At 49.1% G+C, this 20,116-nt stretch overlaps 1 protein-coding gene across 5 annotated transcripts in view; it reads left to right on the top strand.

The window, feature by feature from the left end:
* DLGAP2 (DLG associated protein 2) overlaps positions 1-20,116 on the top strand; it is a 647,652-nt gene that overhangs the window by 367,005 nt on the left and 260,531 nt on the right. For all 5 annotated transcript variants that reach the window (XM_061404053.1, XM_061404052.1, XM_061404055.1 and 2 more), the window contains exon 4: positions 6,407-6,439. In XM_061404053.1, coding sequence (XP_061260037.1) covers positions 6,407-6,439 — 33 coding nt within the window. The remainder of the gene's footprint in view (positions 1-6,406; positions 6,440-20,116) is intronic.

Consider the following 20,116-nt stretch of genomic DNA (forward strand, 5'->3'; position numbering starts at 1 on the left):
ATAGATAACTGGTGAGAACCTACTGTACAACTCAGAGAACTCTGTTCAGTGCTCTGTGGTGACCTAAATGGGAAAGAAATCCGAAAAAGGTGGGATATATTCATACATATATCTGGCTCAGTTTGCTGTACAGCAGAAACTACCACATTGTAAAGCAACTATACTTCATAAAAATTAATTTTAAAAAAGAAAAATAATCTAGTCACTTGAGTCCAGTAGTTCTGGGAATTAATAAGATTGAAGTCCTAAGCAGCATTGAATTCATAGATAAAAATGATGTGGAAATAGAGTGGCCTGTCAGTGCTACATTGGGAACACTTACTCTTGGATCACTTTGCGTCCCAGCGCATCTCTGCCAGGCAGTGAGCATGCATTTGAATTGAATAATCTTGGAGAAGGAAATGGCAACCCACTCCAGTATTCTTGCCTGGAGAATCCCATGGATGGAGGAGCCTGGTGGGCTACAATATAATCTTAGGACCCTGTTTTTCCTGAGAGATTCTAAGAAATCATTTAACTTCCTTAAATCAAGCTGCCTTGGAGGATAGGTCAGCTCCCCAGAAATGTTCCAGAGTCAACCATGGCATTATGGGGAAGGGGAGCATTGACAGCTGGAAAGCGGTAAGCAGAGGTGTGAGCTCACAGGTGATGTGGCTCCTGAGCAGGTAAGAGACACTACACATAGAAGTCGTCTTCTTGACAAAATATTTTGAAAATGATTAGAAACAAACTTGTGTGATGCCTTCCTCAGAGACATACGCTATCCTTCCCCGAAAGGGTTCCACCATCTAGACAAGGCCTGCTCCTCCTGCCAAACCCAGGTCACTCTTGCCAACCCCGGGCATTCCTAACATTTGGTGATTGATCAGCATGTGCGAGGTTTGGGGGAGGAGTTACATGATGATGTCATTCACTGCTGGACCAGCCCTGGGGGTAGAATCCACTGCTCCCCCTTTGATAGGCAAATTGTGTCCTGTGCATTGAAATTGGAACAAAGACAAACTCAGATGATGGTAATATTAACAGCTAATATTTATAGATGGACTTTGTGCCAAAAATATTGTTTTCCTTTATTCTTAACCTGTGTGCATTTTAAAGAGTGCCTTTCCAATTACAAATTCACACACGTTCACCAAGAACTCATTTCATCCTCTCTGTCTCCCACCTAACCCCTAGGACCAGCCTCCTGCTATACACTGCTATTACTTAGAAATAACTTACGGTGAAATCTGCTGTTTACTATTCTAGGCTTCCCCATACATTTATGAATACACAGAACCACGTGTCACAGTATAATATTATCAGTGCCTGCCACCCAGCATAAATTCTCGCACCCAGTAGGCTCTCTATACATATTTGTTGAATGATATTAAAGACAGCGCTTTCGTAATTGGAAGATGCAGTGTTCAACCCTTGACTCTCTATTTTTTAATGTTTCAGAGTTTTTCCCAGTTTAGTACACAAGATTGCATAGAATGAGCAAATTACGATTTATTCACGTGTTCCTTGTTGATGAACAGCCAGGTTTCTTGAGCTATTATATTTTGTCAGGTGATACTCTCAAATAGTCCTGTTGTCTTACGGTCATATTATCATATACCACGATGTCATTGTAGGGCCATGCTGTGACCTGTCCTGTGTGACCATAGTCATGCTGTCCTTTTGTCATGTTATTATAAGTTGTGCTGTCTTACAGTCATGCTGTCATCGAGCATAGTTGTGTCGTCATGTATGTTATATGAATTACCATGTAGTGGTGTCATACAGCCATGTCATGCCTGTATGTATGTGTGTATGTCCTGTTATCATATCACATGTTGTCATATTAGCACATAGTTGTGTCATATAGCTGCTTCATGTTTTGCCATGAAGCCATGTTGTTCCTGAATCACGCAGCATCACCCCAAGTGCACGGGTGAGTGAGCGCCATATCACCGTGCCGTCTGCGTGTCTGGAGAGCATGCCTGGCTCCATTCGAGGGGTGTTTTGCCTGCGGGGCTCTTGCTGTGGACCTCCTCCCTGTGAGAGCACACGGAGCATCCTGTGTCCTGACTCCCGGCTGTCCTGAGGCTTCGGAGACGAAGGGTCCGCCTCCCCTTCATTCCCGGCCCTGGGGGAGTGAAGGCAGACTGGGCACAGGCACAGTCAGTGAGTGCGGTTGGCACAGCCCACGGCCCAACCCTCTGAGACCACGCCCCTGCCCACCAGGGCGACGCCCTCCATCTCAGGCCACTCCCCCAATCCAAGCCACTCCTCTCCCCAGGCCATGCCTCAGCTCAGGCGTGGGTCACACAACCCCTCAGGCCACGCCCCCTGCCCAAGCCACTCCCGCAGCCCAGGCCACACCCCTGGCTCATACCACGCCCCCAGCTCTGGTCTCCCAGGTCACCCTTCTCTGCCGCAGTGGGTGCCCTGCGCCCTGCACCTAGCCGACCGCCTTCTTGGAGCACCGGGACCCCATCTGCTTCCTGCTGATGGAGTGCTGATGGGAAGAAGAAGCCTCAGGAAAGGGCTGCCCTCTTCTCAGTGATCTTGAAGTCGGCTTTGCCTGCAGCCCTGGTGGCCTCACGGATCTGCGCCAGCAAGCTTGGCAGGGCACTTGCAGGGTTTCTGAGCGTCAGCTGTCCCCCCGGGGCTCCCTGGGGAGCTGCTGTCAGCTCACCCCTGGGTCACCTCGTGAGAAGGGCGGGCAGGTGGGAGAGCGGGGAGGTGACTGACTCACTCACAGGCCTGAGACAAGCAGCTCCACTGCAGAACACTTTCTGGGTTCACACCGGCGTCCCTCTCCGCGTAAGGATGAGAACACGTGTGCACTCACACAGGAGAACGAACTAGCTCCAGCGGGCCAGACCTGCAGTGTGGGCACAGGCGAGTTCTCCGGGGTGCACCTGGAGCAGGGACAGATTTCTCTCTCTCGTGTCAATTAGCATATGTGAGTGTAGTCGTCTCCTAATTTAAGTGAGACTCTGCACTAATGATGGTGAACTCACAACGCATCACGTTTATTCCCTCATCACTGCCGCAGTCTTTACCGGGGGTCTCTGGGGAAGAAGGTGATAACACAGACAGAATCCCGGGGGCCCACGGGATCCCACCTTTCCTGTCACGGGATTCCAGGATGTGATCAGCTGGCGCAGGGCTTGGGGATGTGTCTGAGCACAGGGAGGCAGAAGCCTGAAAACGCGGAGCCAGAACCTCACCCACAAAGCCCCACTCAGTGCCTGGTCTGTGCGTGTCAATCCACTTGAGCAGCAGCACAAGCCACCTTTTAGACGAGGACCAGATGGGAAACCAAGCTGAAGGGTCAGGGCTTTCACAGACCTCGCAGCCCCAGTTCAGAGGAAGCCCCCCACCTGAGTAGCCGTATCGCATACATACTTGCCTGTGAATTAGCTGCTTTACAGCAAATCCCGAGTGACATGAAGCCCATCAGCAGCCCAGGGTCTAGGTCCCCTGAGCCCATGGTCAGGGGTCCAGGCTGCACCCCCTCTGTCACGTTGCCTGCTGCCAAATCACTCTTTCCACCCTCCTACATCCTGCCTTCATCCCTGGACCATCCTACCCCTCCCCAGACTGCCTCATTTAAGATGCTTCATGGTTTAGACCAGTGAGCCCAGTTTCTCACTCTGCCATGGCTCCTCCCGCTGCTGATTGAGCCCTGGGGAGGAGAGGAAGGTCCCAGATCGCAGACACTGACAGCCCTTCTTATTTGGGAGAAACGACCCCCAAAAAGCCCCGTGAGCCGCACCTGCTAACCCCAAGTCCACTCATTGCCACAACATGAGCTGTGAGCATCCTGCTCCGTCCAGAGCTGCGGCCTCTCCTACGACTTCCCACACGGGGGCCTCAGGCCCTGGGCCTGGTGCCTGTCCCTCCCTGCCCCTGGCCAGGGAAGCCCCAGTTCTACCGTTCACTGCCTAAGTAAGTTCCTGGGAAGCTTCCCACAGCCTAGCCGTGGTTTCCACTCTGAGCTGCTGCTGTTCACTGCACATTGTCCAGCCTCTGTGACATTAATCACATCGGCCTCTATAAGGCCGCCTTTCTCCTGTTTATACACAGGGCACAGGACAGGATGGGGTGTAATTGGGGGCAGATATTCCTGTCAGGTGACAGGGAATTTACAGGAGGTGTGGACTCGGTGGTCTTCATCTGTTTCTGGGAGTGTCAGTGTTCTCACGTGGGCATCCTGTGGGCTGACGGTGTCTAGGATCCTGTCAAGTCCATGGACCCACCGCACCCTTGGGAGACACCTCGTGTGTGGACCTCCCGCTCCAGAGCCTCCCCGCTGCTGCCTGGGAGACGTCTGTGTTACATTAGCTACTTCTCTGTGAGCACGGGCAGGACCCCCAGGCAGGACAGACTCTAAGCATGTGCCCACCCTGCCATGTGTGCACATCCGCCCCATGCACCCAGCTGCCAGCAAATCCCCAGCGCTGATGGGGCTTGTCCCTGTGTCGTGGGCCCTTGTACCCAGACACCAGGTAGGGATCCCTGGGTGGGGAGTCCCAGGGCCACAGCTCTGAGGCGCTCGGAGAGGCAGCAAGTGTTGAAGTTCAGAGTGGGTGTCATCACAGTGAGGTCCACAGCCCACCGTCCACTTGGGTCACCATCCGGGGTCAGTTGTCATTCTGGTGTGTGTTTCTGATGGTGAGGTGGTAACGTCTGGAGGTCACAACCCTGGTGATGAGGATCAGCCCTGACCAGCGTGCCCACTCACACAGGCTCAGCGCTCCCAGCATCTGCTTGTTCCCTCCAGCTCGTGGGAGGTCAGGTGCTCTGGGAACTGTTTACCCCAGCTCGGGCTGGCTGCCCCAGGAGACATTTGCTGGACGCGCTGGGCCCTCACTGCCTCCTGTTACCAGTGCCTGCGGCTCGTGGCAGAAGGCCGTGCTTGATCTTTAGGAGAAGAACCTGTAAGGCATGCAGACAGTGCTGGACCAGCCACTGCATGTCCTGGGCGTGACACACGGATGACAGATTTTTATGATCTTGCTGGAAACAATTCTTTAAAGACTAAGGCATAAATGCATTAATAATTGAATTTGAAATGGCATTTGCTTAAGACTTGCGTTCTGGAGAAGTTAATATGCCACGGGCTCAACTAATACCATCTCCCCACTTCTTCTTTGAACCAAAGAATGATCCTTGGTTCACAGAATCTGAATTTCCTGAGGGTGTCCGTTACTGGGCCACCACCATCGTCATCATCATTGTGCTGTTACTGTGGTTTCAACTTGTGGGATAGTTTTGAACACATACAACATAATAACCTGGAGGGAGATGAAGTCCACTGAGAATGTCTTGAATTTGTGGGTCAGTTTTGATGCAAATTCAGTTATCATTGCACGATTCTTGTACCAAGTAAAAACCTGGTGTTGTTTGGTCCCTTCCAGGGCAGCAGGGGCAGAGTGGGTCAGGGTCGAGTGTGGGGCTGGGCGTGAAGCCCTCTGCCCTGTGGCCACCCCTCCCCTGCCCCGTCGTCAGCTCCCCGTGGTGACCTCCCCTCCCTGCAGATGGGCCGCCTGGACCCTTGTCACAGTGACAAGAGCCCCTGGGGCCTGGGACATCCCTAAATGCAGGCGGTGCTGGTGGCCCCACCTACACGGAGCAGCTGAGTGTGTGCAGCGTGCAGAGGGTGGGGTGCAGGAGCTCCTGGAGAGCTGGGGAGTGTGGACTCCTTCACGGCGGGTCCTTGGCCTCTGGGGTGGGAGTGTTATATCTGCCCTGTGGGGCTTTCCCCTGGGCCTGGATTTGGAGGGAAGTGGAGGGGGAGAGACCCCAGGGCTGGGAGTCCTGTGTGCAGCCGGCTCTGCTGTCCAGGTTGAGGCTCTTCTGGAAAAGGAGGCCCTTTGTGCAGGGTCTGGGGGGATGGCCCCGCAGCCCCACCTGCACTGTGCCTGCAAGTGCCTGGCTTCTGCTAAGGTGCAGCCCGCGGCGGTGTCCCCGGGGATCCTGGGACCTCCCGCAGAGCCTGGTCCCCAGTCATGGGCCTGCTTTGTGAGCACTCGGTACTTGTCCATTTGAGTGTTTTTACTGAAACACAGCTTTATACGTTTGCTTATAATTATTTGTGCTTGAGATATCTAACAGAGTTGTAATCAAAGTTTTCAATATTAATATTAAGTGATAAATATATTGCCGTTATTTCAGCTGAGTAATATGAGTCACGTACAGCTGTGAACGTGTGTCTAGTGTGAGCAGATGCATCTGACACAGTCGCTGCCATTTAAAAACTGTATCATGTAAAACACCTGCAACAGTGGTTTCTTTACAATAAAATCTGCTGAGATGCGAGGTCGGAGCCCTTTGTCCTGCCAGGGTGGCCGGGTTGCAAGCAGGCTAATGCTGAGTCTGAGTCTGTGGCTGAGCCGGGACTGACCAACGTCTCTCTCTGTTCTGTTTGCAGAGTCACAGTGCACCCTCTGCGGAGAGCCAGAAGGTGAGTGCCCCTTGTCCCACGAGCCTCAGGTGGGCACCCCCTGTCCTGTGATGGACACTGTGGAGCCCGTAGGAGGCAGGTTACAGATCCATAGCCTGGTCTTTGCAGTGTTTGATGAAAAAGTGAGGAGGAGAATCAGAACCGAGCATGGGACGGGCACTGGGTGGGAGATGCTTGTCTCCAGAGGAGAATGGGCACTGCTCCCAGACCACAGCACTCGGATGTGGATTCAGAAATGTATGAGACATGTTTTTATGGGCTTTAGATAAATTAGCTGGTGTGCAACAGGCCTCACATGAAAGGAGGCCTCTGGGAGCCCTTCCTTCCTAGTTGTCAGGGTCGGAAGCCAAGAGGGTGGGGTCCGAGCAGCGGCCCCCCAGCAGCGTGTGGCGTGTGCCCCCCACGGGGCTTCCATCCACGCATGGGATCACACCACCAAGGAGGTGTCTGCCCACGAGTTGAAAAAAGAGTGAGCAAGGGGGTAACTTGAAAATTTCATCAAGCACTGCACTACCTGGATTTTGTGACTGTTTGGAACTGCTCTTGTGCTATTTGAGGATCATGTGGTGACACACAGAGCTGCAGGTAGCTCAGATGCTGATATCTTAAGCTTCACTGTTATGGAAATGCGAAATCTAGGCCCTGGTGTTTCCAGGGTCAAACAACATTCAGGGTTTAAGGTCCTGGGGCAGCTGCTCCCAGATGACGGTTGGGAGAGGGTTTCATCTGCGTGGTGTGGGAACCTCGGAGATGCCAGGGGTCATGGGGGGTCAGGCATCCTGGGGGTTGTGGGTGTCCTGGGGTGTCTGGGGGTGACAGATGGAGTTCTCCAGTGTGTCCTGTGTCTTTTCCTGTTGTCTCAGCTCTTCCTGTCGTCCCCACATGGGCCAAGCCCATGCCTAGGCCTCCCATCTAATCCCCTTGTCCTCTGCGCCCCCACTTTTTGTGGAAGTGTGTGCCACACACACTGCAGGAGTCTTGAAGCATGAAGCTGTTGTACATGGTGGTGTCTGCAAACCTGTGCTGAGTTTCACTCTCCATGTTGCCGTGAGCCGCCGTCCGCGTTCCGTGGGCTGACGGTGTGTGCGTGGGGTTGTTGCCAGTGAGTGGAGTCAGCGGAGCCTGGTGTGCAGGGAGGGGTGAAGCACTGATTCAGGCACGCGTGTCGTCTGGAATCCAGGCTGGGTCGAGGGGTGTCAGTGTTTCCATGGATGCCCGGGGGGCAGGTTGGAGTGGACGAGCCCTGGCTGGCCGGCAGCAGAGCATGGTAGAGCCAGGTCCAGGTCCAGGCAGAGGCCCAGCCCTACACTCAGACCCAGGCCTGCCCAACCCGGATGAGCTGCGTCCACCTGCCCGAGGTCCAGGTCAGGAGCGCTGTCAGCCCAGCAGGGGGACCAGTTGGGGGAGGGGAGACGCAGCTGTCCTTGTTCTGGGGCAGATGGGCTTGTGGATGTTTAATCAGAGTCCAACTGTACTTGGTGTGAGAGTGACCCCAGTCATCCAGCCGGAGGGGCCCTGAGGGTCAGGGTGGTCTCAGGCTGCAGCCAGGTGGCCGTGGGACCAGGGCTGACCCCTCGCAGGACTCCTCCCCTCTCACAGTCATTTCAGGGTTTCAGACACGCAAGTGGGGTTGCTCCACACGAGAGAGCAGGAAAGATTGGATGGCACGGGCTCAGCTGTGCTTTATTTTTTGAAAAGCACGATCATATGAATATTCATACATTTTTAAATCATTTAAGTAATTAGTCTGAGTGAGGGCTGGCTGGGTGCAGTGAGCAGAATCTGAAATCAGCTTTTTTGTTCGTAATTTCTTCAGCAGCTTCTATCAGTTAACTCATAAGCCTGCTGCAGAGCGAGGATCAGAGCCAGCGGCTGGCGGCAGGATGTCAGGCTCAGATCTGGGCCCATGCACTCATCACACCCGGAAGGTTAAGGCATCAATTGATGGAGCTCCCTTTCGTGTCAGGGCTGTGAACAGTGTTTCACCACTAAACCAGTCAAGTGGGAAACACCTATTTGCATTTTAATGATGAGTTCTCTGGGAGAGAGCAGTTCCTGGATCCAGATTGAATAGTTAGCGTTGCCTCAGATGATAGTATCTATCATGCCAGTGAGACTGCGGACCAAGCTGTGGGAGGCTGCGGACCTCAGGACTTTGAGGTTGTGGGCTCCTGAACTGCAGAGGCCTGCTTTCCGGAGATCATGAAAGTTTAATTGTGTGTAAAATGCAGATCACAGTTTGAACATGCCAGTTGCTTACGCTCTCTACATCGCAAGGCTTCTAAAATTTGGATGACTATGTTTTTCTGAGATGAAGATGTTTAATGGAATTTATTGTTATTTATTGGAATCTTCCTTTCTATCCAGAATGGGGACCCATTCCAAAAAAAAGAAAAAGTTTAAAATTTACTAAGAGCAGTCTTATTTGTTGACATAATTTTCTATACGAATTTAATAAATTAGACCATCTCAACTCGTGTCATTTTCCTAGTGGTTCCTGTTGTCATTTAGACCTTGGAAGTAACTGGATGTCATACAGCAAGGTTACCTCCTAAGGTTTCCTTGACACTGAAAGACTCTCTGAAGGTTTTGTATGATATAATCCATCACTGTAATACAGGGAGATGATTTAGGGTATATGGTGGTTTTCAGACATCACTGACAGGTGCATGTTACCACTTGCCTATTAACAAGCGCACCAAGAAAATTGTGGACCGTGGTGGGACCAGAGCCAACTGTTCATGGACTTGTCTGTCTGTTTACACTCTGTGGTTCAACCTGCTCTCCTTCCTAAGAAATTTTCTGAGGTGGGAAGACAGATCCTGATGCCTGGTAGGGTCGAAGAGAACTTATTTGAAATCTGCTCTAATGTAATGACAGTGTCTTACATTTATGTCATTTAACCCAATTAAAACTAGGGAATGAAAAAGGCTCTTATGATACAAATCTGGCATGCAGGAATGTGCTACAAAAATGTTATGATGGATTTTAGAAAAAAAGATTTTTCAGTGATAGAGACCTTAAGATGATCACTTCAAAGCAGTGGACCATTTGAGGTGGCATATACATCAGATCGTTAGAAGTGGACATGAAACAACAGACGGGTTCCAGATAGGAAAAGGAGTACATCAAGGCTGTATATTGTCACCCTGCTTATTTAACTTATATGCAGAGTACATCATGAGAAATGCTGGGCTGGAAGAAGCACAAGCTGGAATCAAGATTGTCGGGAGAAATACCAATAACCTCAGATATGCAGATGACACCACCCTTATGGAAAAAAGTGAAGAGGAACTAAAAAGCCTCTTGATGAAAGTGAAAGAGGAGAGTGAAAAAGTTGGCTTAAAGCTCAACATTCAGAAAACGAAGATCATGGCATCCGGTCCCATCACTTCATGGCAAATAGATGGGGAAACAGTGGAAACAGTGTCAGACTTTATTTTTGGGGGCTCCAAAATCACTGCAGATGGTGACTGCAGCCATGAAATTAAAAGATGCTTACTGCTTGGAAGAAAAGTTATGACCAACCTAGAGAGCATATTAAAAAGCAGCGACATTACTTTGACAACAAAGGTCTGTCTACTCAAGGCTATGGTTTTTCCAGTGGTCATGTATGGATGTGAGAGTTAGACTGTGAAGAAAGCTGAGCGCCGAAGAATTGATGCTTTTGAACTGTGGTGTTGGAGAAGACTCTTGAGAGTCCCTTGGACTGCAAGGAGATCCAACCAGTCCGTTCTAAAGGAGATCGGTCCTGGGTGTTCTTTGGAAGGACTGATGCTAAAGCTGAAACTCCAGTACTTTGGCCACCTCATGCGAAGAGTTGACTCATTAGAAAAGACTCTGATGCTGGGAGGGATTGGGGGCAGGAGGAAAAGGGGACAACAGAGGATGAGATGGCTGGATGGCATCATGGACTCGATGGACACAAGTTTGAGTGAACTCCGGGAGTTGGTGATGGACAGGGAGGCCTGGCATGCTGCGATTCATGGGGTAGCAAAGAGTCGACACAACTGAGCGACTGAACTGAACTGATGCATCAGATCACTGGGAAAACGTTATTTGTAGAAATGCCAATCCAAAAAAAAAACAAGATTAAGGTTAAAAATGGGAAATCTCAGAAAGTTTGAAGTGAGAAATTTTCTTTCTAAATCTGAATATTTTTTTACTTTGATCATTTAAAAACAGAAATTGCATACTGCTACTGGAATTTTGAACAAACATATACACTCCAATGTTTTATTATAAATAGAATGAGTCCAAAATACTTCGTCTCCCTTCATAACCCCCGAGTAAAAACAAACAAACAAAAAAGAATTTTCCCTGTATTTGTATTATTATGTTCTTGATTTTTTTAAGTGCAAATATTCAAGATTTTCCCTACTAGTGACTATAAACGATGGAAATTTCCGCACTATTTTTATACCTTAATTGAGAGTGTGTCATCCTGAGATTTTAAGGCCTCTCAACAATTAGGGAAAATAATAAGGTTGCTTTTAGATAACTGGGCATCAGAGGGTTCAGTGAGAAGCATTCTCCACCCCCTCCCAGCCCCCACCCCCGTCTGCAGAAATGGGGGCGTTGGTTCTCAAATAGCAACAACCAGTGCCCCTCTGGTCCTGAGATCATAGCTTTTTAATTGTATGCTTTAGATAAAAATTATTTTCTTCTGATTGCTCTTCTTGGATGGTTAGTGGAAGATAACCACCATTTATTAAGTTCTCCACATGCGCCAGGCACTCTAGAAAAAATTAGTGTTGCTTAGGAACTGAAGAATTCACCTAATTTGTGAGAGAAAACAGAACCCTGCTCCAACCAATCTGTCTTCCAGGACCTTAAAATGGCTTGTGTTATAGTGGAAATCAGAAAACACTGCCTAGGGGAAGACAGAGAATACTGTTCCTCATAAAAGTTTATGATGGGGGCATAGAAGCATGGATGACATCCCATCCCTGCTACAGACATAAAGTCGCTGCACGATTTTATCAGCATTTGCTTTCAGCACGTAGTTGAACTGGATGGAATGAAAGAAAGTGAGGGAATCGCTTAGGTCCCAAGAATTAGCGGGGGATTGTAAACCTGAGGGTGGGCGTGAGTCCCGAGGCAGTGGCCCCTGAGCAGTAAACCCCGATAGGATGGAAGGCGGTCAGAGAAGAGGCGTGCTGCACCTGCAGGCTGGAGGCGCCGGGGGGAGGGACGATGGGGAGGGATGCTGAGGCTGAGCCCCGGGAATGAACCCCAGAGGCTCAGTGAGCTTCCCCGTTTGTGAGAGAAGGCCTGGAGAACATCCGCCCGAGAAAGCACTGAAGGAAGCTTATCACATTTCCACGGCCATGGGTAGAACATGGTTACCAATGGTACGCACACTGCAGGCACGGATGTGAGATCTGAATTCCCACGAGCTGAGTCAGAGGTCCATGTGGTGAATTAATGTGGACATTGTTCTAGAAGCAGAAGCGTTTAGGATTCTGTCCAAGCCTGACTGCTGTGGCTGATTCCAGTCACAAATTATCTGCAGGATCTTTGACAAAATGGGGCTCCAGGAGCTCCTTCTCCACTTAAAAATAACCCTCATTTTAGATAAACATACAGTGAAATATTGCCTGTCGTATAAAGAAACTTCAGGGTGAGAAACCCTGATAGAAGCATGAGAATCAACAGACCTGCAGAGGTGCTGGGTAGGTTTAAAATTACGAAATAGATTTTCAAAAGGAAAAGAGACCAGAGTTAAGGAAGTATCTGGTATGAAAACAAGGACAGATTATAAAAACAGTGTGTCTAGAAACAAGAAATGTCATTGAAATTCGCTGCCGTGTCCATATGTTGTACGTGGATTTGACAGAGCTGGAAAGAGAAGAGCTGACTAGGAAAGTGATATGAGGCCGTCAACTAGAGCTGCACGCAGACACTGAAGGGGACATGAAACGAGAATGCAGGTGCAGGGGAGGCGCTGTGGAAGCACAAGCACGTGCCTGGAGTTGGGCGCGAGGTGAAGGAGAAGGGGGAGATGAGGCCTTGCTCGAGAAGGAAAGGCTGAGGTTTTCCCAGAACTGAAGCAGCAGGTCTCGCCTCTTGATCCACAGACTCCCAGTGTTGAAGACAATACATAAGGCATGCCCACATCTTATAAAGGGAAGCTACAGAATATGCGGGCTGTACAAGTGATCTTAAATATAGCCAGAGAGAAGACACAGACTACGATGACAAGGAGGCTTCCCATCGTAAAGGCTGATGCCAAATGGACTAATAACCAACCATTTCTGAGAAAATAGAGGGAGTGAGGAAGATGCCACACATGCAGCAGAAGTCTCTCCAGAAGAGGCCAGAGAGGGTGGAGGGGTGGGGAGGCTCAAATAACACAGAATACTTGAGAAGAGAGGGTGGAGGGGAGAGACCAAAGGGCTCAAATAACGTAGAATACATTAGAAAAGCGACTCAGGTGTTTTTACACATCAATAAAATTATTTAAGGATAAAAAGTCACAGTTCTTAGAAGCTAAAACAGTAGAACTGACTCAAATATGCAAAAAAGAAAAAGAGGATTACAACGAGAAACTGACAGATCCAGAATCCGATGGGAAACCCTCGCCTCAATTTTTGAGCAGAATCTTGCAGGAGGGAGCTGGTCCCCAGGGAGAGCAGAGGATCCAGGGCATTTCCCAGGCACCCAGCATCCCTCCTGGGATCCCTGTCTGTTGTTTGCTGAAGGGAGATATTTCTGGCCAAGGTCAAGCTTTAGTCTTCTGCTTGACCTCAGTCCTTCTGTGCTGTGGCTCTGTGGCTTGCCCAAACGGTCTGAGCTTTTATTGGAAATGTTTGCAGGAGTCCAGGACCCTCTTGGCTCCAGAGGAGCAGACATTCCTTGGACCACACTCTCTCAGCAGAGCATCTCTGCCTTCTCTTCTTGGGGCCATGAGTTAACACATGGGCCTTCTGGATTCTGGTCCTACCTCCTAACACAGAACTGCAGGAGTACACAGACAGGCTGGAGAAGGGCTGGTGGGGACTCTGTGTGTGTGTGTGTGTGAGAGAGAGAGAGAGATGAGCAGGGAGGGAGATCATGGGACACACAGGACTGGTTGGCATTTGTTATCTCAGCAGAGCTTAGTTTCATGTGTACAGGGAAATGAGACTTGCAATATATTTGTATTCAATGTAGAAAAGTCCAGAAAAGCCTTCAGGGACTAGCTGGTGCTCCGTCTCCCTGACCGGTGCTCCGGGTGCTCTCCATCACCTGCAGACACTCACCCTCTGGACACCTCTGTGCCCTGTTGTGCTTCCTCTCAGCCTTCCTCGCCTCCTTCCTCCTCTCGGGGTTCCTGCTGCAGCTCAGTGCGTGTCAGACTCGGAGCTGAGCGCTGGTCTGTCGGCGCTTTGAGCACAGGAGCCCTGTCGCTTCATCTCTGCTCCCCACAAGCCCATGTTCCTGACTGTTAGGGTGTCTGGTCTTACTGTCGACCAAGGCAGTTGTATAAGGTACGCTTCAACTCAGAGGTGAAGCCACAGCCATTACGTGTAATAGAACAGAGTGAAAATGGATATGAATTGCACACACCATCTGGTGTCTGAGACTGTCACAATTATGCATTTATGCAGAATGATATAAAATGCACAAATGAACCCTAATTTGCAAATTTCATTTTTTTTTAGATTATGCAATATCTGAGTTTTAGGCATTCAGCTGGCACTGAAACAATTTTACCTCATTACTTTTCTCAAGGAATAAATAAATATTCTTTATTTCTGGTCACTGGACAATTTAAATATCAGATTTCAAGTTTACTATGTGTAGATAAAGTACTGTCTATTTTCTCGCCAGTAAACTTAAGCCCGTTTGTTGCCTTCTGAAGCATGTATGAGAGGTGAAGGTGCACATGGAATATATGTACTTGAATGCTGAGAAGAGTCAAATCAGAGGTGTTCCTAGTAATTCGTAATAAACCATCCTGCAATACTGGGAAGGATGGATAAGGAGAAATTTAACATGAGGCCAGGCTCTGACATTCGTCTTCCCTGTTAGAATGTTGCCGTCGGGAATGCACGAACTTTGTTTTAAAATTTGAATCTTATTCATATCATCTCAGGATCCATGGATAAAACACCCCCCATTCAGGTTGCCTTTTGGTTGATGTGATGAGATTTCAGTGTCCTCAAGAAAATTCTTTCCGTCTTCTCAAGCTCCAGAGAATAGAGAAGTGAGTGAGTGTGTTCCCTGAGAATGAGTCCCTGCAGAGGGTGCATTATCTCCACTCTCCACCTCTTTTCCTGTGATTTTCTGAGCCTGAGTTTTGAACTGTACATTGGCAAACATCGTGAGAACCCTTTGGGAATGTCATTCTGAGGTGCCGGGTGCCGAGTGCTGAGATATTTTCAAAGACAAGGAAGTTTCTCTGTGCCTTGGACCTTCGGGCAGAGTACGTTCAGGGCTCAGTGACCGTCCTGGTGCCTCCAGCGTTGGGATCCACCTTCTCCAGTGGGTCCCCAGAGCGGCAGCAGGGCCCTGCCAGCCACAAGACACGCCTCAGGTGGACAGAGGAGAAGGGGAGGGCTGGCAGAGCGTCAGAGTCACGGCTCAGCCTCTGGGGCTCCAGGACAGCGGCCTGCGCTCTCACGCGCCGTCTGCCCTCCTCTGGTGACTGTGCTGTGCCTTCATCCTTGCCTTCCTCTTGGATTTTCTCCCTTTTCCTGCCTGCATTTCACAAGCACTGACTGAGCCCCAGGACTCCACACTGGGTGCCGGGAAGGAAAGCTGGAAGGCACTGCAAGCTAAACTGCGTCCTCTGAGCTCTGAGAATGTACTGGAAAGACTATCCATCATGGTCCGCAGTGTCTGTCATAAGAGATTCACAGAAGATATGACTTGAAGTCAAGGTCGAACAGTTGACCTTTCTCCAATACTTGTCCAAGTTTGTGTTTACAGTTTGGCTGGGTTTTAGGAGTTACTTGTTTTTAAGTGACTGACAGAGATGAGAAACCCTTCCCGCTGAATCCCTTGTTTTTTATTAATAATATATATTCATAATTTTGCTTTTCCCTCTGATTGTTACATCTCATTACCAGTGTCACGAATAACAAGTTATTGAGTCTTCCCAGCATCTATCAGTGTAGAATGACCTTGGAGGTAAACTTTCCAACATAGAATTTCTGTGTTCTTCCCCAACCAATCTTGTGATCAAATGACCCAGAACTCAGGCTGTGGACTTACAAGTTAGCAAAATGCTTGCAAGTGCTTTTAAAAAGGGAACAATTGCTGTGGTGTCACAGACAGACCAGTGGTCTTGGAACCTAGAAAGCAAACTAGATGTCTGACTCATTACCCTAAAAATGTTGAACTAACAGTGGTCCCCCCTTCATGGGATCCCTGAGGGGTCCTGTGAGAGAACGTGAGTGGAGGTGACTGCTTTCCTGGCTGGCGAGTGTTCTCAGGAAAGGCCTGGCCCTCAGGCATGCTACAGGTGGTAGATTTCTTCCACTTCTCTTTCCCATGTTTCCCTCTTGAAAAGGCCCCTCCCTTCCCACTGTAGACACACTGTCTTCCCTTTAGCTCTGCTCTCTGTTGATCATGAACACTCCCCGCCCCCAACCCGGCTGTGGACCATGGGTGGTTTTGTTTCCTAAACACTGAGTGGCCTCGTCTCACCAACATGGGAAATGACGTGCAGGCAGGGGCTGTGTAGCCTGAGCAGGATCAGGAGTGTCAGAGATGCTCAGCCACGTGTAATGAGGGGAGTAGTCAGGCGCGTTCAGCATGCTGAAACGTGTTTCTCTGAGACGAGAAATGGAAAGAAAAGTAGGATACGCAGTGGGCAAGGGAGAGCCTTTGCTGGATGTGACTATTGATCATCTGAACTTCATTGACTAATAGGATACAAAATCATTGGCTCTGCCCTTAAAAATAGGTGTTGAAATATATGCCTTTTTTGGCTCTTGCCTTATATCCAAAGTTAATCACTTTCCTAGAGAGAAACAAACACAGTGTCTGCCTCCAGGGACAGGAGAGTGGGGCCAGGAATCGGGGCTGGTGGTCCAGCTTCTTCCTGTTGATGGAAGCGTGAACTTTCATGAGAAGCTGACCCTGTGGATCTGCTGTTCGCAGCCAAAGAGTTTCCCAGTTGTGTGTCTACACACACACACACACACACACACACACACACACACACACACACGTCTACAGAGAGAGCTCTTAGCTTCTAACGTCTCCTTCTATTTTCTAGATACTCTGCATGGACATCAGATTGGTTTTCATGACGTTACACATCATTGACCTTCAGTTTAGTGAAACCCAGTGTCTTACTGTGAGGTGTGTGGCAACAAAGGCAGATGGGAACAAATTGTTCAGAACTGTGACTAGGTCTGACCCACTTCCTGTTGTTCAAGTTCATAAATCCTCTACCTCTTTATGAAACTGATGGCAGTTCAGGCAGAGTAACTATTGCCAGGCTAATTAATAAGTTAAACTAATGATAAATGTACAAAATAAAAATGTGTGAAAAGAGGGGAAAGAGTATAAATTAGGAATACAAGATTAGAACTAAACTGGTTTTGAAACAAATCCAGCTTTCTCCCCTTAGAACCTGTAGACCTTTAACAAATTCTGTAACTTCACTGAGGCCAAAACTGCAAAATGGGGAGAACAGTATCTACGCTCCAAGGCAGTTTTAAGATTGTAGTGGCCAGCGTAGTGCCTGGCATGTGTAGGGGCTCAGTGACGAGTGTATCTGTTTTATTTACTTTTTTACTCAGTTGTTGATTATTCCGTTGCTGCGTTTTTATTCCGTGTCTAGTTGTCAGGTATTGTTCTAGGTATTGGGACAATACAGGATGGGGAGATAGCTGTACATCTAAAGAAACGCTGACAAAGTGGTGGTTGTAATAAGTAGTTATAAATAAACCAATGGCTGTAACAATGATGATGATGAAACAGGTATAGTAAAATAATTTTACTACAATTGTAGTAAACAATTTTACTACTCCCAGTTCAGTTCAGTTCAGTTCAGTCACTCAGTCGTGTCCGACACTTTGCAACCCCATGAACTGCAGCACGCCAGGCTTCCATGTCCATCACCAACTCCCAGAGTCCACCCAAACCCATGTCCGTCGAGTCAATGATGCCATCCAACCATCTCATCCTTTGTCGTCCCCTTCTCCTCCTGCCCTCAGTCTTTCTCAGAATCAGGGTCTTTTCCAATGAGTCAGCTCTTTGCATTAGGTAAAATTTGGCTTCTAAGGTAAAGAGGCTGCTCAGGGTAAGGAGAGAATAGAGGAGGAGAGAAAGAATCTTTCTATTTAATATTTTACATCTTAGGACTCCTGTAAAAGGTAGCTATAGAAACCTTCCACCTCTGTCCACCAGAACGGTTTCCCTTCCTTGACAGAAGAGAGAGCCGGTGAGAAGGACCTGTCCCACCCTGTGATGCCTGGTCAGCGCCTGAGTCAGCACCTGTGCAGGGCGGCAGACGCCTGTGGGCTCAGGCAGGGTCCCTCGCTGTCACGCCACCCGCGGATTCCTCAGGGGCCTGCACCAGAGGAGTTCCCGACCTCTGTCCTGACGCTCTCAAAGGCTCGAGAGGAAAGCAGGGAAGAATCAGCATCCAAATGGCTCTTCCATCAGTCCTCCATACCTCACCATCCTTGGCTTTTGTTCCGGGAGGGGCCCAGGGTGGGAGAGGTGTAGGATGTGGTGGCTTCTTCTGAAAAATGCTCAGTGACCCTGAATAAAACAAATTTCCACTCGGGTCTTCCTAGGGGTGATTAGTTGGGGGGTATCTTTGCAGTACTCCCCAAGTGGGCTCTGCACAGCGGGGTAACCGGCACCACACTGAGGTGGGGCTCAGCTCTGACGCAGATGCCACGTGACGACTGAGCAGGCTGATTGGCTTAAACGTAGGATGTTGACCTGGTATCACTCCTTTAATAGGCCCACTTCCTATTGGTTTTGCACAATAGCATTAGAGTGATTTCAGTATGCTCCTTTTTCTCAAATCCTAAAACAGTTACTTAGGTATTGTGAAGCAAAAACAAGAAAGTTATGTAATCAGATTTAAGAAGTAATTAGAATATCATCATTTTAGGTAACACGTGAGATAATTGAATTTGAACGGCTGTCTCTACAATCAGCCCTTGTTTCAGGCCTGGGGTTTAGGCCATGCCTGTGAATTGGTGCATTTAGAGGGTCTGTGATGTATGAGGACATCAGCTAGCGGAGAAATGACATCTGTTGGAAAGAAAGGCACGCACTCATGTAAATGCCATAACACTTGTAACTCTCCATTACGGTTGTGCCAGAGAAGCAGCACAGTTTCAGCTGTGGGAGGAATATTCAAATGTCCAGCAATGGACGTAGGGACAGCATCTGAGACCAGTGGTGAGCTGGACCCTGAAAGGGGACAAAGGCCTGGGGACCGTGGTGTTAGGGTTTGAAGGGTCTGTAAGACAGGAAGCATGAGCAGCTTTCCATATCAAGCTGCAGGCTTTTCCTACAGCTCTTCAGGGGGCCCATGAGCCAAAGGTGTGCAAAGGTTCTGCAACCATGTGCGGAACTTTGAGCGTCTGTGTCTGCTTCGGGGCAGAAGGACATAGTCTTCATCAATTTCTCCTAGAGATTTATGACCACAAAACGGTGAAAAGAGCCGTGGGCTTGGGAGCCTGGAAGGAAGACCCAAAGTCTGTTAACATTTCAACACTTTGTGCTCCCATCTCCACCTCGGATCTCTGACAAAATCCACTTGACCCCTGGGAACTAACCTTGGTCCTGCCCGCTCCTGAACCCCTACTCAGGGCCAACGTCTGCAATAAGATGGAGAAACTGTACTGCCAGATGGCTGCTGAGAGCGAGTTTTGTTTGTCTGGATGTGGTTGTCAGTTTGTAGACAGGCCTTCACCTGGACCCTGAATACTCACCCCGACCCCTGGGGCCGCGTCACTGGCCAGGCAGGAAACACCCACCTGCCGCATACGGGCTCGGGGACATAGGCATCCCCCCAACCCAGTGTCTCCGGAAGACCGAGGATCCAGGAGGCTGCCCAATGCCACCCTGCCTGTCTGGGGTTGCAGCTCCCGTTGCAGTCGGTGACACTGAGGGAGTCTCTGCTCCACTGGCCCTCCGCTCCTGGTGCAGCATGCTTGGGAGCGCAGGGGCCGGTGGGGCGGGGCAGGGGCCTGGCTGGGGGTCAGGCTTGCAGCCTGCTGATATGCAGAGACCACCCGTCTTTCCCAGAAGGCCACCTGGCTCCCGGCAGCCCAGGCAGTTTACTGCATGAAAACATCAGTTTGAATTTGAATTTAATCCAAATTCTCTAGCCAATATGAATTCCTCAACTCAGAAGCTGTTTTTAACGAACTGGAATATATACTGCATGTTAAATTAAGATAACTTGTAGAATTCCCAGTGAGGAAAATGGGATTCTGTTCAAAGAGTGTGGCAAGAATGGCATTGATGTATAATTCCAAATGGGAAACTTTAAATGAATTTTCTGTAGTTTAGTGCCTACAGAGAACTGTTTGACTCTGGGCAACTGGCTATATGCTTATTAATATTCCTCCTGATTTTGAAATCAGTTCAAAACCTGAGTCATTCTATAACCATTTTTCATTGACAGTCTTGTCAATCTAAATAACAGCCTTATGATAAAATCATTTAGAATGCTATGATGTCTCAGCTTAACCTCATTGTCTGTTTATC

The sequence above is a fragment of the Bos javanicus genome, chromosome 27 (assembly GCF_032452875.1).
Source record: "Bos javanicus breed banteng chromosome 27, ARS-OSU_banteng_1.0, whole genome shotgun sequence".
Taxonomy (NCBI): Eukaryota; Metazoa; Chordata; class Mammalia; order Artiodactyla; family Bovidae; genus Bos; species Bos javanicus.